We start from the raw sequence: 24,472 nt of genomic DNA, 5'->3' as shown, positions 1-24,472 counted from the left end.
GCCTCCCCTAGGTCGACTCAGCCTCAAACGAGTAACTGGTGTAGTTCAAGTTTATTTATTAGGTATAGCCCTGTGAGCCATTCGGCTCTTGAATCGGGTGCAACCGCAACAAACAAAAAACAAAAATATGAACAAAAAACATCTTAAAGTGAATATGTGACTAAGTGCAAACAGAAAATCCAAGAAAAGACAGTAAAATATTGCAGAAAAAAACACTGTCGCCACTGGGGAGACAAAGGCGGCCGGGCGTGGTTAATCCAAGTCCCGGGCGAAGCCGGGTAGGAAAGCTAGTTTACCTAATAAACGAAACTCAAAAAACTTAATCTGAATGGGTGAAGGGACCTGAACCCATATATGGGCATGGGCCGGCGTGCCGCGTGTCGTCGTTACCACGGCAACCGCGTCCACCGCACAGCTGATCGCGGTTCGGTGTGGAGCGAGCGAGCCAGCACAGCCCCGCGCGGGACTTGCTGTGGCCCGCTTGTGCAGCCGCTGCCTCCCCCCGTTGCTATGCCCGTCTACATTCGCAAAGGGCAGCTCGAGGTGCCGCTGCCCTCTCTGGATGGCCACGAGGAGGAGGACGCGCGCTTCGAGCTCGACCCCGAGCGAGCGTTCGCGCGGCCACCGCAGCCATGGCGGCTGGTCGGGCAGGTGGGGGGCGCCGCACGGACACAACCCCACCCCGAACCCCCACCCACCTACACCCACCCCACACCCACCTCACACCCACCTCGCACCCCCACCCACCCACCCCACACCCCCACCCCACACCCCCACACACCCACACACCCACCCCACACCCCCACCCCATACCCACCCCACCCACCCACCCCACACCCCAACCCACCCTACACCCCACACCCCAACCCACCCTACACCCCACACCCCCACCCCACACCCCCACCCCATACCCACCCCACTCCACACCCCAACCCACCCTACACCCCACACCCCAACCCACCCTACACCCCACACCCCCACCCCATACCCACCCCACCCCACACCCCAACCCACCCTACACCCCACACCCCAACCCACCCTACACCCCACACCCCAACCCACCCCACACCCCCACCCTACACCCCCATCCACACCACGCCGGACCCCCACCCACACCTATCCACACCCCCACCCACCCGCACCCCCACCCACTTGCGTGGCTCACAGCACCGTCCGTCTTTGCTCGTACCGGTCGCCTACCCCGTAAATTGCGTTGACTAACGCCGTTTTAATATTCTTCGTCCCACCTTTCAGGAACGCATCCCCGACGCAAAACGGGGCATTGCTGTACCTCACAGCCCTTTATTGCCCTGACTTGAGGTGTAGATTGGCGGTCTGGTTCCATGCCCTCATGCTTGTGGTGTCAGCATCACAGATGGGCTCCAGTTCTAAAAATTAACAAGATTGCTTTTGAACAGCTTCAGCATTAAAACTAAAATTCTGACAGGTGTACAAGATTTATTAAGAAGCTAACATGAAGCTTAACGCTTAAAGTAATCTACGTAGATATAATGCAATCGCACAATGTTTAATGTTTACGAACTGGAAATGCACAAACATGTACATTCAATGCTTGAATGCGTTTTGAACACATCTTATGTTTAAACATTGCAACTCAGATTTAATCGAGTAAAAAAGCACGTCAGATTCAAAGTTTACTGAAATGTTAAGGTAATTCACTGCTTTTCAACAAGCTCAGCATTCCATCCATTTGCATGCAAAGGCCCTATGGATTCTGCATGAACTTTGAAAACTCATCATTTCTCAAAATTGCACAGTGCTTATCGAATTTGTCACACTAGCCTCAAGCTATAACCCTAAGCTCTAATCAATCTTTAGTAACCTTAACCATAACCTACATTCCTTAACCTTATGTCTTAACTATATCTAACCGAATATGTAATCCAAGTTGAATACTGGAGTACAAAACCTTTAAAACCTTAACATTAAACTTTTACGTTATGTAATCTTAATCCTTACTCTTTACAGTATTTCAAATATCATTAGCTTCATCCTTCACCATAACACCGAGCTTGAACCTAACAATAAGTTACGGCTCTCAACCATAGCCCCTAAATCCAAATCCCCATAAATCTCACACCCAAGAGATCAACATCGTGCTCGTTTTTTGTCGTCGTTCATATGCGGTTCAGGAGCTCGTAGCGGAAATTCCACCCTCGTTTGATGGGGGGGGGGGGGGAACACCCAAAAGCAATCCCATAAAAGTGACACTTTAAGTAACTTCCCATGCGGGAGTTTTTATGTCAGGGATGGCCAACCTGTAACAGCCCAATACCCATGAGTTCTGCAAAGAGTCAAGTGCATACATAAGTGTGTGTTATATATGGACAGTTTTCGACACAAATACAGTCGCATGAGACGCCAGTTAGCCACCACTGCCCTCTATGCAGAGGGATATGAACCACAGGTGAGCTTGGTGAGTTTGGTAGTCTGCAGCCTTGGCATGTTCTGTGAGCAGGTGTTGGAGCTGGTGCTGGAGCGCACCTGGGCCTCTGTAGAGGGTCGTGAGCAGAGTCGCCAAGAGGAGCGGACGAGATACAAGCCGCCCGTCTGGGACCGGCCTCGCAGAGTGGAGGTGAATCACGAAGACGTGGGGATGGGTTTCAGATGTACCACTCGTGAAATGGTCGCCTCGACACAGCTCGGTTTCAATGAACACACACATTTATGTCGAGTACTGCGTTTCTGCGTGAATGTCTTTTTGGATTGTTTTGTTTTTATTCAGCTCCGTATTTTTTGTTTTTATTACACAGTTTTAGAGGGTCTGTTTTTATAATTGTAAACATAATATGAACCGTTAGGTTCACCTGTTGGGCAATTGACATAGCTATATTAATCTCTCAGGGGTGATTACAAAATGTTAATTTCTGATTACGTGAGACATTTTTTTTATTGATGAGTGAATAAAAGCCACTTCATGCTGACTTGTCTGTTCACAATTTTGTGCAGCTGCAACTCCGCTCGCTCCAATTCCCCATGCTCTCGTTTCATTGCTCACATCCCCTTGGGTTAGACGCTTAGGCGTATTCCATCTCATTTGTCATTGCCACTGAGGTCATTTTGTCTCCATGGTATCAGTCACATCATACTTTTTTTTACTTTCTATATTCATGCATTCACTTAATCTTCATTTCGACAATACATTCTAATCCAATCTAGAGATCAAAATATACTCCGTTCACTAATCAGGTACGCTTAAGCTCTTGCTATTGAGCTGGATATATTTGTCAGGAAAACAACCACCATGATCTATCCACTGCTGGACAAAGGCCTCCGTCAGCCGTCACCATCTCTGATTGTCTCGCAACGTAGCAAACGAATATATATTGCTCGATGATGTATGTTACGGTTGTACCGCGTGTTGTCTGGCACGGTACATGACGTTTTGCTCCATCATGCCATACATCACGCGGTACAACCCGAAAACACATCAGGAGAGGCAATATGCAGCACAATTGTGGAAATATACGGATAATATTTACACGTGTTCTTATTTGTGTGGTCAGATGCGTGAGGAGGTGCACTGCTTGGCGGGCAGCGCGGATGGCCGTTACATCTTTGTGGGTCTGGATGGAGGTCTCGCGGCTCTTGCTGCTGTGGATGAACATGCTGTGCTCTCCGCCTGGGAACAGATAGGGACAATGATCACGCAGATTAACACAGCACCAGCCGGAGAGGAAATGAGTGCCATCGCCACGATAGACGACATGGGTATGCAACGTTTTCATGTTCACTTGTTTCGTCAATGTCTATATGACAATTTCTATATCTTTTTTGATTTAAAGCTTTCGTGACTGCAGAAATTCATATTCTTGTTTCTTTCGTTTAAGTCACATGACTTTACCGAAAGAACCAAGAGGAAATTTCTATATCGTGAACGGATTTTGCTATATGCTTATTGTGCACATGTATAACATTCTTAATGAGTTTACAAAATAAAATGTTGACATTTTCACAACATGCAACATTTATATTTCCATTTGTAATAGTACATTTGGCAGTTTTACTTTTATTTCAGTGTTATTTTAGGTTACCAGTGTAGTATTATGTTGTAACATTGTTTATTAATACACCACACTCTTTTAAATCGTTAAACCATTATGATTGATAAAAAGTACCCTAAAGCGTCTTTACAAAATCTATTCGTATGTTGAGAAACAAAGGCCTCCTGAGTGTTATGTTTCTGTTGTTGCAGGACTTGGTCGTCTGTTTCTATTTTATTCAGAGACTTTTCACCTTGTGAAGACCATTAACGAAGTTGTAAGTTTGCACGGATCTTTACGTAACTGCATTTTATCAGATAAATAAATGGGACGTAAACATTTTCTTTGTACGTTTAATAACATGGCGGTGTGAAATAACAAGCGGTGATATGGCTTAGCGGCAGCGCATTTGCTGCTTTGTTGTGGAGGTTCATGGTTTGATTCCAGCGGACAACCCTGTTATTACTAACGCAGGTATATTAATCATAAAAGCAAGTGCTGTCAGGTTCACAGTGAACGTTAAAGATCCCATCACGTCATTCACAGCAGTAGGCCATTGTGGGCCAGTGTCATGATCCAAGTTTGCCAAAGTTTAAAATTCACCCGCATATTGCTCAATTGGGATTATAATTAGCCATAAAAAAACCTGTCAGAATTCTGCTGAAAAAGAGTCACAAGACTCAGTGGGGGTTTGCTTGAGTAAACAAGCAGAATCATAAAACAAACCTTTGTCATTTTCAAATACATGGTGTTGGTAATACAAATGTGGAATTTGTTCTTTTTGTCAGGAGGATATTTCGAAAAGAACTGTATGCTCTTCCTTCATATTGTCATCCGGTGGTGAATATGGTGGTATAATGTTGCAAGGTACGGAGAAATATTATTTTTATGACAGTCCTCGACTTACGAACCGAATTAGTTCCTGATACTCGTTCGTAAGTCGGAACACAATAATGCACTGCATTTAAATACCCATACGATAAGTGGTATGCAATTTATGACAGTTTAATAAAATAGGAAGCATTGTTAAACTCATTACATCAAGTGCGAGTTCGCTTTTTAAGTCAATGTTATTTTTATATTTCATGGAAGCTGGTTCGTAAGTACGGGCGTTTGTAAGTCGCGTGTTCGTAAGTCGAGGACTAACATGTCACGCCTCAAACACAAATCCACTAGATGGCAGTACAGCTAAACTAAAAATAACATGAATGTGGCATTGTATACAAAACTATTGGAGAAAAGGGCTTGAGCAGGGTTCAAAAATAAAATTACCTGTTCATAATCGAATGGTAATAGTAACAGTACGATTAAAGTCAACTAAGGTTAGTCTCAAATCATAACCAGTAGATGACATGGAATTCATTTCACCATGATCATCAAGCATGCGTGTGATTCTCTGCAGGAAATGGAGAATCATGGTTTGAGATTCAAAAGATGCCAAAGGAAGCGTGGCTAAAAGATCTGGAGCAAGCTCAAAGCCAACAGCAGCAAGAGGTTGAGGTAATGTTGTAAATCCCACTGATATCAGATTACAATCCTGACTTTTAGAAAAGCTCAATAACAGTAGCACTCCTCTTAATCACTTCTACGTTGGACAACTGCTTTTGCCTCTGGGGACCAATAGCTTCTCAGCACTTCCCATTATTCACTGATACCCAAGAGGTTCCAGATACTTTACATGCATGAAATCGTTCAGATTTCATGGCTGTGGGTTACGAAAGTGGCCTAAATTATGCAGTATTTCTCTGGCTTCCAGTTCTACCATTTTAACATTCTCAGTCACGTGGTCACCCTCAGATGCTAGTTTGCAACTAATGTACTCGAACACAGTCACTGTTTGTAAAACAATATCTCATATACGATCATTGTAGCTTGGCAAAGTTTGGGAGTAAATATTGTACACTTAAAAGCATTCAGTGTAAAACCAATCTAATTTTTTTTAAATCAGGTAAGAGCTCTATGATATTATTTGTAAAAGAATCTTGGATAGTCATAGTTATATAGGGACAATCAATTTGTATCTCTTCATGGAAATGCTTAGAGATTTTGTCGTATTGCATTTATGTATCCATATTTCTTTCGTCCACATATTTTCTGAAAATATATATGAATGCAGGGACATGAACATTTTATAATTATTAATAGTCGCTTTTACAAAACTGTTTTGTCATTAAAAAACGGAAATAATATATAATTGTGGGGTGAGAAAGTATTAGTGTTGCGCCGTGCTTGGGAAGCAATTTGTGTGAGATGTGTCACGTGGAAATCCAGTTTGTCCACATGCCAACGACAGGAGCACATGAATAATATTACCACTACAGTAATTAGTCGAATAAATAAAATGAATACCCTCACAACTCGTAGATGAAATAAAGTGGAGGTAGCTCTAAATTGCCCCAAGTTTAGGATTTTAAGGTTAAGCGAAAATGCCAAAGGCTCCAGCAGCCAAAACTAAAGTAACTTATCAACAATTCTGAGGGTAGAAAATCATTCCAAGCCATGCTGCATGGCTTCTATGTTGGCAGTTTTGTTGTGTTTCATAAACAAGAAATTCGACTGTGACATTGCCACACTCTGGCCTACTGATACGTTTCTAATCAGCTTGAATTTGTAAGCAAAAGTAATTTTTTTAAGATACATAATTTTCATTTAAGTACTATGTGATGGTTTGCATACTGAATAGATTTGTTTCAGAAATGTTATGCGCGATTTTGGTTTGATATTTATATTCATGGCCCTCGTCTCGTGGCATCCTCCTTTCCACCTGTTTCACTGCGTTGTTGGTCTGCATCCCCGTCCATTTGCTTACGCCACCCTTTTCATTGTCTTCTTTGTCTTCCTTCGAATCTCTGAACGGGTATATGTTCTCATATTATGGCCTTTTTGTGGATAACCTATAAGTTTGCGCATGAGGTGTCCATACAATCATAATTTTGTCTTCATAGACTTAGTCAATTATTTGGTGTCTTGTCAACGATACCATAGCATACATTTGTAATACCACATCTCAAATGCTGCTACATCTGTTGTTGCTCAGTTTTCTTCATCCAACCTTCACATCAATATGTTGCTATGGGCCAAACCAGTGGCTTTAGTAGATGCAGTTTTGTGGTAATCGTAATGTTTATGTTGTTTGAAATTGTGATAATTGAATTCATAGCTGAACAAGCACTTGATGTTGTTTTGCGAATAATTTTCCCTCAATTGCCATCTTCTTCAAAGGTCAAGCCAAGGGAAGCAAAATGAATTAACCTGTTTTAGATCCATGCCCATCATAATATAAGTGATGCTCTAACCCAGGTCTCGCTTGCAAATAGGCAATGTTTTAATGTGCCACAATGGGTTTATTTCTTCTTCTGGTAAACTAAAGGATACAACTGGTATTACATATTTTGCATAATACAAAACATGCTTGTGATGAGAATGTGTTCTCGACTTCAATGGAGGTCATTGTGATAATTCTTTGTCAATTACTGAATTTCCTCTACCTTTTTTTTTTCCTCTTGTTTTTCAGAACGGAATGTTCTTTAGCTTAAAGGGTTTGAGCAATTATACTAAATCCACTTATAAAACCATGACGACCTATTGTTTCCTATGATCTGTTATGATGCCTGTCATTTCAGCAGTTCAGCAATATTGATGTTAAACTTTCTTCTCCAATACTAACTCTGCGGCTTAAATCACCAAAACGACCCTCAGGTATGAATTATATTATCAATATCCAATAATAGACATTACATTTCAAAATATTTTAGAAGAATACGTACACTTTTTTATCCAATGTTCATTTAATTGAATTTTAATCCACAACAATGAATTAAAGCAATTTTTGCATCACGGAATGGTCCTGTAATCCAGACCTCGAGACTGGTAGAGTAGTGATCATCGCTACCTTCCAATTAGTTGCCCTTTGTGTTATTCCTGGCTGTCGCCTCTTCCAAGATCTATTCCAGCACGGAAGAGTAGGGCAAATACCCTCAGGATGGGCTCATTCGTTTCCTTTATTGGAGACGCTTTCGTCAGCAGTGGTGTAAGCAAGCAATTGCAGGGCTACATCTTCTTGGTTCTTTCGGTAAAGTCACGTAGAATGCAAATAATAAAATAAAAAAAATAAAACATAATAAAATAATATAAAATAATTCTCACGACGTTTCGGCCACAACGCAAGCAGCCGTCCTCAGGTGAAGACCAGGTCTGTCGGGGAGACAACGCAAGCAGCCGTCCTCAGGTGAAGACCAGATCTGTCGGGGAGACAGCGTCTGTCTCCCCGAGGACGGCTGCTTGCGTTGTGGTCGAAACGTCGTGAGAATTATTTTATTATGTTTTATTTTTTTTATTTTATTATTTCCATTCTACGTGACATTTACCGAAAGAACCAAGAAGATGAATCCCTGCAGTCATGCAGGGCTACACTTTTCCCTTCACATCCTCATGCCGATTGTTGATTCAGGCCGCGAGAGACGTCCCGGCCAGGAATCCTCGCAGCTCCCAGAGGAATGGAGCACCCTTGGGACAGGACAGAACCACCTGCTGAGCAGCGCACAGCTGGAGATGCATCGTCTGCTCTTTCAGCAGAGACACCGAGATGCAGCGGAGCCAGAGCTCAGGTGTTCTGCTGGAACCATTATCACTCTTCTATCGCTACTACCATCGTTACTTTTCCCATGAACGACATTCATTTATTCCTCCACCCATGATAAGGACTTGTTCTACCAGACTGACTGTTTTGTGTCATCCACACAGCGTTCATCCACCGTATTGCAGGTCAAAACGATGCCTCTTTTCGCACACTGCCCGACTCCCTTTCATTGCTCAGCCTTGGTCAATTCAAGAAACCTGTTTTTATCTGTTCCACCTTCAATAGTGTAGTTTGTTGCTGGCCACTCTGTGATTTTAAAAAAGCCCACATTGAGCCACGTGAATGTTGCATATCGTCTTTAGTTCTCTGCCCAAGGGCATGTCCATGGCTCAAGATTTATTGATCCCATCCCTCCCCACTCTCTTGTTCTGGTAACTCTGCACACGTTAAGAGAGTTCTTGAGCCTTGACGGGGGGGAAATAATTAAGGTGGCTTCCCCTTGCCTACCTCAACGGTGTTTGTTAGGGAACATAGTCACCAAATTGCAGATTAATGTCACGTAACCTCAATGGTGATAACGTTCATAACAATGCGATTAATGGTAAACATTTTAGCGCAGTCGTTTATCATGGCAGTTACAGTTTATTGCTTTGTTCAGCCATCAGGAAGCCGACTGCCCCACAAGCAATTGGGGCAGTGGCGGCTCCTGCAAAATCTCTCAGGGGGGGCAAATGTCTGGATGATTGATAAGGATAAGGTCCACCCATGCAATGGATAAATTAACAGCTTAAGCATGTAAAGGCAACTTCACTTCTTTAATATTAATGAAAAATAAAGTGACTCTTACAATACATCTTGTTTGTTTCTATACTCACTATTAAAACAAACCACTCAAGTTTCTTTTATTAAAGATTCCACTAGGTGGCGACAAATTATGTTGTTGGATGAAACGTGCTTACGTATGATGACGTAAGCACGTATGATGACGTAAGCACGTTAGGGCGAGCCCTCCCAGAAGCCATAGAGAATGCATTGCAGCGCCCCGTTCGAAAAAAAACATCTTTGAATGTAAGTCTATGGGACCACTCGGGGCGATTCTCAGCTGGAGGGAAATCGCCCAAAAAGAGGCGGTACTCCACAGAACGTAGCATGACGCTGATTGGACTATATCCAGAGGCACAGTGACGGCTAGCGTGACACTGTGGTTGAATGACATTGGTGGTGCGTCGCCCAATCGCCCTAATGAAGAAACCGCCCCTGAATTGGGGGCTACCTTAAATCGTATCTGAAGTGGCCAAGGGAGGCCCAGTCACCTATTCCAAAGGCATGAGTGATGTGCGCTTGTCCTGAATGGATTTACACCTTAAACATCGGTTTATAGTTGCTACTCAATTCAATTCATGTTCCTATAAAGCAGAATTACGTTGGTCATCCTCTTGGGAATGTTATCTGCTTTGACTGTCTTATGAAAGTGAAAGTAATTGTTTGCTGGTATCATTCATCCCAAATTACGAAATTGTCACAGACCTAATTATTAAGGAAATAGTTCCTATTCCTGCAGAACTATGTTTGAAAATGTACTCTCACGTCGGAAAAATAATAGGAGTTGTATATGCACGTACTCTCTTTGTACCTCAACCCTGATGCCGATATCCAAGTGGTATCAACAATAACATAAAATTGTGTTCTTACATGGGAAATGAAGAGTTAATCGTAGAATGAAAGTCAGCGCACATTACGCATGCTACATTTTACCATATCGTAATTATTTCCCTGCGATGGGATGATCTCTCCTACTGCAGTCGAGCTACAGTGCACTTTGTGCTGCCATCTCTCGTGCTTCCGGCAGGCCTGGAGTACAAGACGGCGTCAGGTTTGGCTCCCTGTGCAGCATTAAACACATCGCTTTTATTTGCATCATCTTATTAGTGACTGTGTGGGGGGTGGCATTGTGGCACAGTGGTTGGCGCACTGCGCTATGAACCCAACAAGCCTGAGCTTGCCTCCCAGCCATGGCGAACGTGAGTGCCGAGTGATATCTGAACTGGTCCCAAGTGCAGCAATGACCGGGGGTGCTGAAGTATGGTCAAACGACATCCACGACCAATGGTGTGGGGAGACATTTATCCAGCAGTGGATTGACAAAGCATCGCATATATCAGTTAACAGTGATAGTCGTGCTGACGTTTTGTTTTTTAATGCAAGACAATGTATACGTAACTAACATTGGTGTCAGTAAAGCATGTGTTGATGTATTTGATTCTCTTCCTTAGGCTTGCCCAATGGTGTTTGCATGTGGTGGAGTGGTAGCCATTTGCTTTTGCACTACACCATTCAAAAAACAGGAAAGGGTAAGCCCAGCCTTGTCATTTTTACTCAATACGTCACACTTATCTAAAACAAACTAGCTCTCTGTTCGATAGCCTACTGGTCAGAAAACCTACCAATTACTTTGTTTTAACAGAGCTGTACATCAGTTGCTCGTGTCACTTTTACAGTAGTCCAGGTTAATCCTGTTTGGGATATTTTGCCAGTTAAGAAATGTTTAAAGTCGAAGAAAATACCTGGAATTGATGGAGAAAATCTAAATTTCCAATGATTAACCTACTTTTGCTACCTTTTATTGTGCACTTTATTGCCCTGCTGATGGGCGTCTTGAGCACTGAATTGCACGCATGTTTGTTTGTTGCCTTGCGCCTGCTTGCCAGAGACTGAACCCAAGGCCGATGCAGTGTGGCCAAATGCAGAGCTCATCTGCTGCTCGACCATTAGTGAATGCACAATGCTGCTTGCTCTGGGGTTGAGAGATGGCACCATCACAATCTGGGACAGATATCTTGGTGAGTACTTTCCTTCGCCTTTTGGGGGTAATCTTCAAGAGCATTTTGTGGCAGTTCAATGTTTTATTATTTAATGGTAAGCTTTCAGAGAAAACTGGTACAATGAACATGTTGACGGAGCTTCAAATCTAGAAATATGTTGACGGAGAGCATTTACCATTCCCATCTCACTGCTGCCACAATGAAATAAATTGTTGCGATTTTAGGTCGATTTAATTATTTGTCTCATCTTGTTGTCTCGTTTGTATTGTCTACCTCTTGCCTTCTGGCTGTCTTGTTTGTGCTGCGATTGTCTCGTTCCAATAGCCTTAAGGATATTTTTTGTTTAAATACAATTTCCATATATCATCAGTTTTCAACACATGCATGATTTGATGCATGTCATTCAGCCTAAGGATGGATTTCAATAAATGATTTAATCATTAGATGCCTTGTGGATAGGCAATTCCATTGGGCAGGACACTGCCATGCCAGACATGAAGCTAGAATATATAGGCCTGAATTTCAAGGCAGAAAGTGCCCTTACACTACTGGCATGGGATTTGTGACCAACGTGTTTAAATATAATTCTTATATTCTCTAAAAACAACTGAAGTGGGAAATCTATCATAATCCAAAGCATCTCAAGAAACTGCACGGAATGGGATATATAAGGGGTAAGATTACTAGAATATATATTATTCATATATTTGTGGCCATTACAAAAATAGCGAGAGGGATGGGATGGGGACACGTGGAGAGAAAAAGGTGATGCACAATTGTGGGTGAAAAAATGTTGTCCAATATTGTGTGGCCATTTATTTTCACAGCATTACTTGATGGCCACCATATATTATGTATAGCTACATGCCAGTTGCTGATGTTGCCTAAATTTGTACAAAATCTTCCACTTACTCTAGGTTTACCTTTGACTGTGATGAGCCTCCCTGAGCCTGTTCGGATAGCTGAGTTACATTTTGTCGCTCCAAAAAACCAACATGATCCACCCACACAAGACTACGCAGCGAGTCCAAGTGCCTCTCTAATGGCCTTCTGTAAGGACGGCTCAGTGCATATGGTGGAAGTAAATTCTGAAGGCACTTGCGACATCGCCACCATCTGTCAAAGGTAACTGTGACCTGTCTTGAGTTACATAAGTGTTGTTTTTGCGGATCACTTGCTGGGTCACATGGTTTAAATATATGTAGTTTTAAGATTTTCAGCAAGGATGGTATTTCAATTGTACAGCCTCTGACATTGACAAAATGTCACATCTGCTCACTGCCAAGTTGTTATAGTGCTATTTTGTTAAGGTCACAATAATATAGTATACTGAAATCTATTACCTTGGTACTCAGCCTTGCTCTTTGTTGTTACTGTTATGTGTGTAGCAGGAACAATATTGGACGCAGGTCATAATCTGTCTTGCAAAGATATAAGCATGTGAAGTGGTATCTTACCAAATATTTTATGACGAGGTCTTTATGCATGTCATAGTACAAAATATTGAACTGCATGTATAACTGTGCACACATGACCTATTTTGTTATAGTTTGAAATAAAGGTAATGTTTTGTTGTTGTGATGATGGTGTATTTCCTTGTTATACATTTTTCAGGTGTGAAATACAGCAAGATGTAATCACTGCTGTACTTCCTTTACCAATGTTCCCACAGCTGGTAAGATGAGTTGCTGTACAGACATTTTAAGGCATTTTCTTGGAATAAGTTAGGGAATAATAAACTATGGTTTGTGTATCCTGCCAAGCATATACACTGTCAATGCCCAGATATACCATGCAGTTTCAATGCAATCTAAGGGATTAAATCCTTTCGCAAGCAATTTCTTGTACCGAAATTGATACACTTGCATTACTATCGCACCATGCGATCGATTGTCATACCGTGGCATGATTTCACACCCGATTGAGCTGGGTTCTGATTTTTTTAAATTATGTGCAATCCAACATCCATCCAATCGGTAGGTATTAATGATCTTCTTGGTTCTTTCGGTAAAGTCACGTAGAAGGGAAGTAATAAAATAATAAAAATAAAACATAATAATATAAAATAATTCTCACGACGTTTCGGCTACAACGCAAGCAGTCGTCTTCACCTGAAGACGGCTTCACCTGAAGACGGCTGCTTGCGTTGTAGCCGAAACGTCGTGAGAATTATTTTATTTTATTATGTTTTATTTTTATTATTTTATTACTTCCCTTCTACGTGACTTTACCGAAAGAACCAAGAAGATGAATCCCTGCAGTCACGAAAGCTTTAAATCGAAAGGTATTAATGAGTTGCATTACCACATCATCATCAGCCATGATCAATCCCCTGCTGGATGAAGGCATCCCCAAGCCATTGGAACAATTCACCCGGCACTTGCACATGAACTGCTCATCTCTCCATCTCCTCTGTGGATTAAATCTTGGGCATGTTTCCTCCTTTGGCTGACATTCAGTAGTTATTTTCACCCACAAGCCATCATCCCTTCCAGTGACACATTCTGCTCAAGCCCACTTACTTTGCTGAAAAGTCCATATGATGTCTGAAACGTGCATGTATTCTTAAATCTATGTGTTCTTGAGAATAGGTTTTCTCCTTTTTTCTGGCAACAAAACAGGTGTTAAGATGTTAAAACACCAAACTGAAACCTTTTTGCAAGGAATCATGTCTGCATTAACCACAATACTTGTGGTCAGAATGCAAACAAAAACGTACTCTGATAATATATGGATTGTCTTTGAAACTGATTGGTCCACACCAGAGACAGCTTTCTTTGGAAACTCACCGAGTCTCAAAAGGCGTCCTCTGGTCTAACACCGTTTTAAGACGAGGCTCCAAAGAAAGCTGTCTCTGGTGTGGACCAATTAGTTTAAAAGAAAATGAATATATTATCAGTTTTTTGTGAGCATTCACGTTTCTAATCCATATCTTTTCCAGGTAATATGCGTTGATTGAAAGATTTCTTCCTTAGTCATAGTTTGTTTGTTTTCGTTATCAGTTCAGCTTTACAAAAGTGTTCCAACCTGCTCTTATCTGTCTCTTTATTTTGATACTTTTTAAAAATCTCAGTCTGCCCTTCTATAACCGACCTAGGTAAACATTCTGCTGTGTTTTCGAATGATGTCCTTCTGACAGCTATCTCAGATTGAATTTGTGCATGATAGTTTTTTGCTCATATTTGTCGTGAGCCAAACTTTGCAGCCCTCTTTATTAAGTTCTATTATTTCATGTTGTGCATTCCCACTCTAAGTTATAAATTACTATGTCGTCAGCGAATGTAAATGTTTTTTTTTCATTTATAGCCATGCCTTTGTTGTCTCCAATCCAATTTTCTGAAAACATCTCAGGTAGGTGACATGCTTTCATAAAAAAAAGTGCTTCCAACGACATTGGGAGATGATATCCGGAAATTGGATTGGAGAAAAATAAGCATAAAACATGACTATGTATGCATGTAGGTTTGCGTAAGTGTGAGGAGCGGAAGTCTAGTGGTTAGCGCACTGCGCTACAAACCAAGCTGTCCGAGTTCGATTCCCGCTCACGGCCAACACCAGTGATGATTATATGAACCTGTCTTGGGCCTCTTCTAGGTCAACTCAACCTTAAAAGAGTACCTTTTGCGGTGTGTAAACATCACCACTAGGGAGACAAAGGCGGCCGGGCATGGTGCTGGCCACCCACCCCCTCGTGTGTGGTGCCGGCCTTCATAAGTGCTCACTAACTGCACTTGCTCCAATGGTCTGTTAAGGCTATAAAGGAATTTTTTGTCTTTGTAAGTATGATTGTGAGTAAGAGTGCATACGTGCGTGTACGAATGTTTCTATGACTCTATGTGTGTGCATGTATGTGTGTGCATGCATGTGCCAATGTGTGTACGTCAAGTGAGTTTATGTGTGTCAGAGTGTGTGAATGTATATCCATATGTGAAGGATTGATTTTGTGTGTGAATGTGGGTAGGTGTGTGAGTATACATATATGTGTATATGAAGATGTGTCTGCATCATTCTGTTTTCTCAACTTCTGCCATCCTTTGCTGCAGTATTTCTTTGCAATTTACTTTGGACGATAACTTGCGATTGATGTGATGTAATCCAGCACCCTCATCAACTGCACTAGAATTGCATAGTGCAGTTAGGCTTTGTTTTTTTCTTTCAGTTTTTGTATTTTTTCTATTTTATTCCGATTGTGCTATCAGTGTCATGCCACTAAACAAAGTATCATGTCAGGCCTCTCATAGAGCAGTGCAATAATTTGTGTTGATAGACCACGGAAGCAGATATCACAAGTGACCTCTGATCTACACACAGTAGAGAATACTTCCCACTCACTCTGCATATAAGAGTGAGGTCTGTCATACAATATCCGCAACAATATTTTAATGTTATTTCATAAAAAAAATCCTTGATTAAGTTTTGAGCTAGCTGGTTTAGGCTTGGGCAAAGACATTGCCCACTTTTCACCCAGGTAACAGACTTAAGTTTTTTTTACTTCACTTGAGAACCCGGTTTAATCAAATACAGAAACTTGAATTCAAATCCAGGATCTCACTGATGCCAGCTCAGCGCTCTGACCATTGAGCCACCCGACCACCTCGAGCTTTAACAGTACGTAAAGTCTGTTGTTCATCTGATATACAGTGCATTCAAGGCTGCAGTTTAAATCTGATAATTATTGTGAAGGGCAGGGCCAAACAGAACAAATTTATGGTTGTTTTCTTTACCATAACGGAAAGGGCCATGGAACATGGAAATCCTAAGGCTCTACTACCCTGTAATGTTCCTGCGGGAATCATGATTGTTACATGGGTAATTTCAATGTGAAATCCTTTTTATTCTAATGGGTTTTAACAAGAATTCTACCATTAGAAGTTTCATGTATCTCAGTCAATCACTGATGCAGGTTGAAAACCACACTCTAGATGATCTCCACGTGGCCAGCTAGGCCCCCAGAGGTCCTCACATCTTGCTTGATCACCGTGCAAAAACTGGGGAAGTATTTGGCCAATTTCACATGCTAATGCATCGGCCATGCGTTTCATTGGTGATTCTGGGCAATGCTGGCTGGCTGAAATGTTGAGAATTTCCCCAGCTCCACTCGTGAAAGATATTCTGCAATGCATTTTTTGCAATGCTTCTCAACAGTGTTTGCACGCAATGTATTTTTTTTTCAATGTCAGGAACATGTTGACCTCCACCTTGCGGTGGTTACATAAACAATGAAATTAATTTATTTGATACAGCTTCTTAGACGACCGTGTGCATCCATGGTCAGCAATTTAAACAAAAGGCATAAGTCCACAGGTTTCATATATCGAAAGTAAGCAATACTTAAGTTTCAGTAAATAACACTGAAGTGGTGAACATAACACCAGATTATTATTTAGAGTGCATTTTAAATGGGTCAATGTACTTTCAGGCGTTGGCATAATCAAAATAGGAAAAGGCTTATAGTCTGGTCATTAACACAGCCACGATGTGTTCTCCTGATTGTGCTTTGCACGACTCAAATTTCACTTAAGATTGACCCGGTGCCTCAAGAGGTCAGATTGCTGTGCTGGGCACCACTGAGATCCTGGGTTCGAATCCAGGCAGACCCTTGTCATTAAACTAGGGTTCTCAAGTGTAAAGAGTTGTTGTTCTCGCTTGGGCACCAATCACTGCACACAATACCATCGCGTAAAAATTGATTCTGCAATATGACTAAATCCCAGCTCTGAGGATTAAAAAATATTCATTTAACATTAATGCAACGGACATTACTGTCAGTGGCATGGTGGGAGGGAGAGTAGTGGACTATTGTAATTCTGAAATCACTTGAAGTGATGTCAGAAGTAGTTCTGTGGCATCTAATTCCTTGGGCCATTTTCTAACATGAATGGGTAAACTTCTCTGCGAGATATCCAAATGGACTTTTAATATCATATGAAACCGACAGCACAATTGGAATACAATTGCCAATTTTAAAAAAATATATTAACATGCAAAAGTAGTCAACCCCAATTTCTTTGAATTTTTAATAACGTAAATCTTGACTTAAAGTTTTCGTGTCTGCAGGAAGTCATATTCTTGGGTCTTTCGGTAAAGTCACGTAGATAGGTTCAAAGAAAATAACAGAAATAACAAAAAACTACGACGTTTCGATCGCAACACAAGCGGTCATCTTCAGGAAAAGTGGGGTTCGCTTCTAAGGCAAACTGTATATAAGGATTTGAAATGGGCGTAGCCCAAATGTCAGCAGCCAATGATAATGTAAGTGGTGGATAGCCAACCCGACGGTGGTTGTTTTTCCACCAATCAAAGGGCTGCCAGGTGAAAATTTGCATGTTAAAGAGAGATGAGCATGTTAATGGCAGATCGCAGCGCCGCAACCAAGGGGTCGGTGGGCTTAGTGACTGTGAAAGTGCAAGTTTGGAATGGGCGTAAAGCACTTCTAACATCGGAAGGTGGTAGGATGGGAACATCATAGTCCATTATGACTTAAACTGGTTGATACTGTCCTTCCTTCCAATTATTGCTTTTAAGTACTTATTCGCAAAATGTGTGTGGGCTCTGAGTGATGTATTAATAAATGTTCCTTTTCAGATGATTTATTTTACTCGAGGTGGCAGAATCACCCTTCACGACAGACTGGAAGGAAAGGCCCTCGCCCTTGTCGCCTTGCCTATGCCACATGTGGTGGCATCACCTTGGGATCCAATATACACTTTTGGAACCAATGACCAATCGATATTCATTAAAGGTAACTGTCTTTTTGAGTGGTTTGATTCCGAAATAATCTGCTCCAGTGAATTCAGACATCACTTACGTATTGTGGTGGAACATGCTATGTGATGCTTTGTGGATGCAGTTGGTAGTTCATGCTGCTATCATCGCGAGATACCCATCTGCAGTATTGAGATGGCTTTTAGGTTTTTTACCTATCTGCATATTTTGTAGTGTTATCTTTAGGCGTTCCGGATTTCTCCCATGTGCAATCATTCTCAAGAAGAATTGGCCAAACATCCTGTGCGGGACAATCCATAAAATCCTCAAGCATCACTTGACATAGTCCTGGGTAAAGGCCTATTATTAAAAGGAGTTATAAAACATGGCAAGCAGGAAATATTTTCCCATATCCGGCATTTAAAATCCTGACGCTCTCTGCCATCACTACGATATTATCGGGCCAAGAATAGGATTTTAGATACCATTTTCTTTGGACAATATCCAAATTGAAATAACAATAAGATTAAAACAAATGACCGTGACTTATTGGTATTATTACACCGATTTTTATCGAAAAAAAGCTATTGTATCTCATTTCTCCGTTAAGTAAAAAAATATATACCTTTTATAATTTTATGCTGGATGAAGGTGAAGGCCTCCCCATGCCAATGGAAATTGTTTGACCATACTTCATGCTGGTCAGTACGGGTTAAGGGGGGGGGGGGGGGGAAGCGCCATAGGACTGGTGAATTATCACTTGCCATCGATGTTTGTCGTGGCCAGTAATTTAACTCGGGGTTCGTAGTGCAGTATGCAAATCATGACCACTCACAATTCAAAATAATCGATTATTTCCACTATGCAATTGGCTTGTTAAAATAATAATAATACAATTAAAGAACTATACAGTACTTTCTTAGTCTGTCCTATATGGCTGACTCACCGGGAAACCCAATGCCTCCACATGTCACCGTTGTACACCATCACTCGGGGTTCTTCTCACGTAACCCCTGTAGATGCGATAGCCTCCTGCACTGCTTGGTTCCAGCTCATCAACAGTCGTCTTTGTTTACCATTTGCTGTGACCCACATGAAGCCCTGATGACTTATTCTCACCAATGCCATGCGGTATACGTGGCCCATCCAGATTAGGTGGTGTTGTTCAATGACCGATGTGATTAATAGATAATTGGTGGGTTGACGGACGTCCTCGATTGCTATCATGTTCTTCCAGGATATGCATGGAGTATTTACCTCGTCCATCTATGTTAGACAGCTTCCAACTCTTTTGCGTGTGCCACAGACAATGCCCATTTACAAAAAGTAGTGTAGGTAGCACTATTGCTCATTATAATCTAACTTGTCAATATGAACCCTTTGTATATGTTGGTAAGTTTCCCAAATGTGGCATTTGCCTTTAAAAAAATATGTAAAATTCTCTGCCATATTCCATTGGTGGAGATGTTACTTCATAGATAGCAGAAATCATTCAAGTTCATTTATTAGGTGTAGCCCTGTGAGCCATTCGGCTCTTGAATCGGGTGCAACCGCAGCAAACAAAAACATGAACAAGAATACATCTTAAAGTGACTATGTGCAAACAGAAAATCCAAGAAAAGACAGCAAAATTTTGCAGAAAAATCACCGTACACCAACACTGTGCAAAAATCCCAGTGGGATACTTCCACAGAGACTTTCGAATTTTCATGACATTTTCTTGTCTGCATTTTTAGTGATCCAGCCTTTTCTGCCTCGAGTTCAACTCTTATTGTTGTTTCTACCAAACCAAACCTTGAGTCTAGGACTGTGATGTCACAAAATATATCCAAAATCACACAATCTCTGTTGACCCTTGTCAAACCAGTTACTTATTGATTTGGTGTGGATTGGCTGCGGATTGCTGATGCTGCTCCGCTCATCACCCAGGCAATAGTGAGAGCAAAGAGTAGTGGTGACAAGATGCAGCACTGCTGAATGCCTGTGCAAATTTAAATAAAATGCCATAGTCTATGGGTCTACAGTGGTAACACTTGTGCTTCAGAGTAAGAAGTACACTGGGTTAGATTCCCGACAAGGGGGCCTTTCTGTGTGGAGTTGTATGTTCTCTCCCGGTTACGCAATGGTTTCTGCTTTCCTCTAATCGCGAAACAAATAAAAACAATGTCACTGGCATTGGTCAAACAACATCCCAAAGCTGAAGATTATCCGCAAAATACTATACAGTACTCAGTTGGGATTACACATAGCAACATCGCTCCGGGCTGCTTGTAAAACTTAGCAGGGCCTTGCTGAAAAAGAGTCCTGAGACTCAGTGAGGCTTGCCTAGGTCAACACGTGTAATAATCATAACAATTATGGAAACTCAGTTTTAACTGCACAGTGACTTATTTTGTATAGGCTTTTCATTATCTTCTCTAATATCAGGTACGCCATAGCTCCTCGCTATATTCCACATTAAATCTGGGACTCGCATTGTCTGTTTTGTTTTCCTGAAATTAATGGAGTTGTTTAAAACTGGCTTCTGCCACAGAATGTATTTATCAGGAATTTGTTGCAGTCTAAAAATATATGAATAAACGGCGTGTCTGCTTTTGAAAGTGTCAGTCGTGACTATTTTCTGAACAAAATGTGTAATAGACATAAATTGGGTCAATGGGTGAGAACACAGTGAATAAAATGTACCAAGGCCAAGTTTAATGCTCATTAAACGTGCTCATTAAATGTGGGTTATGGACACCGTGATAACATGTTTTTCAAATTGTGGTGTTGTAGGTGTGACCCAGAGCGAAGAAGGAACTTTGCCCAGCAGTGAATCCTGTGGCTTTCTCTTCGTCTTTCCACTTCGCTCCATTGCGGATCTGGACAGCTATCGCCAATCAAGCTGGAATTGTGACTCTTGCATTCAGCACATCACGTGGGACAAGAGATGCGAGAAACTGCTCTTGGAAAGGTTGTTGCTGCCAATCCATAAACTTTATCAAACACTTACATATCACAGTATGATAATATATGCATATAAATGTGTCTTCCATACAAAAAAAAACCAGGAATCCAAGCACGATGATATGAATGTGTCAAAGCTACCAGCTTAAACAATTGAGTGTTCCATTTTTAACGTAGGCGACAGATGAACAAGATAAATGTATATTTTCACCATCATTAGGACTCATCAGCACGATATGACCAATTACCTACGATTGCTGATTCTACCCGAGTGACGATCACGAACGCTTCCCCGGACACAACGGGAACAATTTTGGCACAACCGCATCCTGATGAGTCCTAATGATGAAGCCGGTTTAATAGCTGCCTTGTTTTCCCATCTCTTGCCTCAATTACAAATGCCACAATGTCAGCTCTGCCAAGTCGTGGCTGTGTGATGGTTAACGGTAACGTCAACCTGACATGCAAAACCGGACTGGAATCCCAGTTATGTTTTGCTGTTTGAGATACATCTTTGCATTTACGTTATTTGTTTATGGCCTGTACACACTTTATTTCTGGCTGTGGAATTGGCTCTTCATTGAGAAAAAACTGTTAGGATTTGGTTTTGTTACCCACTTCACAATTTGGGTTATTACACAAATTATAGTAATTTTGTGTTTTTTCCTCAAACTGAGACTTTAATTGTTGTCATTTTTAGCATACAATCGTTTGCAGAGAACGATGGAGAAATGGAAGAATGTTGGAGCACCTTACAAGCTCTAGTTAAAGAGACACCGTCGTGAAGACCCGACAGGGTAAGTAGCTTTCCATCGGAGGCAAAGTATTTTGTGGTGTTCTCAAACCTTTTAGTCTCTCAACCACATGGGCTTAGAGCAGGAGTCGGTAACCTGTGGCTCTGGTACCGCATGCGGCTCTTTAAGGACTCTTTCGTAACGTTATCAACGTGCATTGAGGCTCTTGAAATATTGAGTAAATGTTTTTACAAAATTCGAAGAAGAATGTATCTTGTTATTCTGGTTGCTGATCCCTGGCTTAGAGCGCTGTGTTGTGCTAAGTGCTTGGTTGCCGGGCAATAGCCGCCACTCTCTGCTCGATTTCAACTCTTGCACTGTGTGAAACAGGAGCGAGTAAGAATACTTCACAGGGTAATTATTCAGTGCTTGACTAGAGACCAGAGAGTCGTGCGGTACAAACTGTGTTCCATGACAATTGTTGCATCACATTGTAAGTGAATGACATCTTTCGAACAGTTAGGAAAATGTTGACTTAAAACTTTCGTTACTGCAGGAATTCATATTGTCGGTTCTTTCGGTAAAGTCACGTAGATAGAAAACAACAAATAAAAATAACAAAACTAAAATAAACATATTTTAAAAACGATATATTGAACGTTAGGAGAAGTGGGCTTGGGCAGGTACATTGCTAAAATGAATGATGGCTAGTGGTCAAGAAAGTGGTAGCGAAAGAGTGGAACATAAGACGAGGTTTTACCCTCTCTGGCAATAAAACAGGTGGTAATCTGTTCAAACACCAAATAAATACCTTTTGCAAGGAATCAAGTCTGCATGAACCACACGTACTTGTGGTGAACATGCAAACAAACCTATTCTTATTTTTCATACGATGACACTGGCAAAAGGGCCCAGACAGAATGGAACATGTCTAAGAGGATGCCGACATTGGGGATGGAGTACTGAAATAAGCTTGTGTGCAGGTGCGAGGCAGATCATAATTATTACATCGCAAGGTCAGGAGATGTGTCGGCGGCTAAGGTGGGCCTTCATCCAGCAGTGGTTTGACCATTGCTAATTCGTATGATGAAACATGGTGTGGCTGCTGTCATGCTGTGACTTTGGCCAACAGTGATGGGCAATGATTGGATTGTTTCCGTCTAGTCTGGGAACAATGGGTCACTTCGCATCAAAACTGTATGCTTCCAGCAAAGCATGAAATTACCATATTCTTTGGGTCTTTCGTTAAAGTCACGTAGATGGTACAAATTAATACAAAAAGAATAAATATAAAAGAAAGTCGAAATATTATATTTATTTATTTGTACCTATCTACGTGACTTTACCGAAAGACCCAAATAATATGAATTCCTGCAGTTACGAAAGCTTTAAGTCAACATTAAATTACCGTTGATACTATTCTTACATGTGCTGCCTACCATAGATGTATTAAACTTGATTTAAGCAGAGTTAAGAGTAAAGTTTTACAAACCTAACATGATATATAGACCATACGCAAGTCTGCTTATTGTACATGTAATACTTAACTTGTTTCTCCGAAATCATGTACAATTCTTCATGACATTTGAAATGCCCTTGTCTTTTGCAGGCAATGTCACTACATTTTACTTTGGCAATTGCAGAATATTATCAAATTATTAATCATTTATGAGCATTATGTACCCTCACTGTACATATGAAGGTACCGTAGATGCAAACACTTTATTGACTGACTGCTATGAGGTATAAATGTTATTTCAGTAAAGATTTAAGTTGTACAATTTCAGTATCTATTTTTATAGCATTTACTCGCCGTATTTAATCTGCAGAAATTGTATGAATTAATGATGCATGAAGGAAAAAACAGCATTGCATTGTGCAGTTGCACATTATGTATCTAGAGATTTCATCAGGAATGTTGCCATTATTAACAATCTGCTGCAACGGCATAATTGTATTCAATAAATGTTATTACTGTGTATATTTTGGTTTGCTAAGTAGCTTATTTGGCAACAAATGTGGTGGGGGTGGTCATGAAATGTACCAAGCACGAGGAGGGACCTATTCAATGTATGGACACAGCCACTGAGAAAGTAAAACACTGGTCCAGTACTGGGTACAAGTGTAGGGGTTATTACGGGAGAAACGGCGGACGAGAAACACAGGGGTGTCTGCACTCACACACACGGGTGGTCACACCGACGTCCGCATCCGTTATCCCCCACGCCCCCGGCCCTCTGAGGGGATCCCTATAAAATGTGGGGAGCCAGAGAGCTCGAGGCCAGTTCGACACGAAGCTGACCAGTGAAGATCGAAGACTCGGAGATTAGGCCCTGGGACTCCCCTGTCTCGCTGCCCTTGTCAGGGCCGAGCTGGGTAAGCCAGCGGCGCGGACCAAGAGCTCCCGGACCTCTGCCCTTGTCAGGGCAAGGCCGGCTTAGCTGGTGCCGAGATCTGTGCTTGCCAGGGCCAGATCAGTCAGCCTCCCGTAGCCCACTAGAGGAGGACCGGGGAACAGGACAGAGGGCTTAGTACTAGGGTGGGTTTCCCATAGTACGGGTGAAGGGGCCGTTACCCCTTCAACGATTGTGCCTGTCACTGAGTTAATAAACAGAGTGTGCCTCAACTCCGACCTCGTCTCCTCGAACTTACTACACAAGCTTTGCTTATCACGCCTCAAGA

General features: G+C 41.7%; 1 protein-coding gene across 1 annotated transcript; it reads left to right on the top strand.

Moving 5' to 3' along the window:
* Positions 1 to 412: 412 nt before the first annotated feature.
* WDR93 (WD repeat domain 93) lies at positions 413 to 23,771 on the top strand. Its single transcript, XM_078623642.1, has 17 exons — positions 413 to 651; positions 2,480 to 2,596; positions 3,528 to 3,732; positions 4,217 to 4,281; positions 4,793 to 4,871; positions 5,407 to 5,504; positions 7,628 to 7,703; positions 8,455 to 8,611; positions 10,386 to 10,456; positions 10,857 to 10,934; positions 11,292 to 11,423; positions 12,323 to 12,530; positions 13,020 to 13,080; positions 17,991 to 18,147; positions 20,886 to 21,063; positions 21,757 to 21,853; positions 23,400 to 23,771. Exons 1-16 carry the CDS (start codon positions 511 to 513, stop codon positions 21,839 to 21,841), a joined length of 1,908 nt encoding a protein of 635 aa, XP_078479768.1. The 5' UTR covers positions 413 to 510; the 3' UTR covers positions 21,842 to 21,853; positions 23,400 to 23,771.
* The last annotated feature ends 701 nt before the right edge of the window (positions 23,772 to 24,472 follow it).

The sequence above is a fragment of the Lampetra planeri genome, chromosome 3 (genome assembly GCF_965212315.1).
Source record: "Lampetra planeri chromosome 3, kcLamPlan1.2.h2, whole genome shotgun sequence".
Lineage (NCBI taxonomy): Eukaryota > Metazoa > Chordata > Hyperoartia > Petromyzontiformes > Petromyzontidae > Lampetra > Lampetra planeri.
This window is presented reverse-complemented; position numbering and strand designations above follow the sequence as displayed.

Bases quoted from the DNA above. Each gene is read 5' to 3' on its own strand.
- WDR93 (XM_078623642.1), top strand. From the start codon at position 511: ATGCCCGTCTACATTCGCAAAGGGCAGCTCGAGGTGCCGCTGCCCTCT. The intron at 8,612-10,385 runs GTGTTCTGCTGG...CTCCTACTGCAG, and splicing joins GCAGCGGAGCCAGAGCTCAG to TCGAGCTACAGTGCACTTTG. The intron at 11,424-12,322 runs GTGAGTACTTTC...CACTTACTCTAG, and splicing joins AATCTGGGACAGATATCTTG to GTTTACCTTTGACTGTGATG.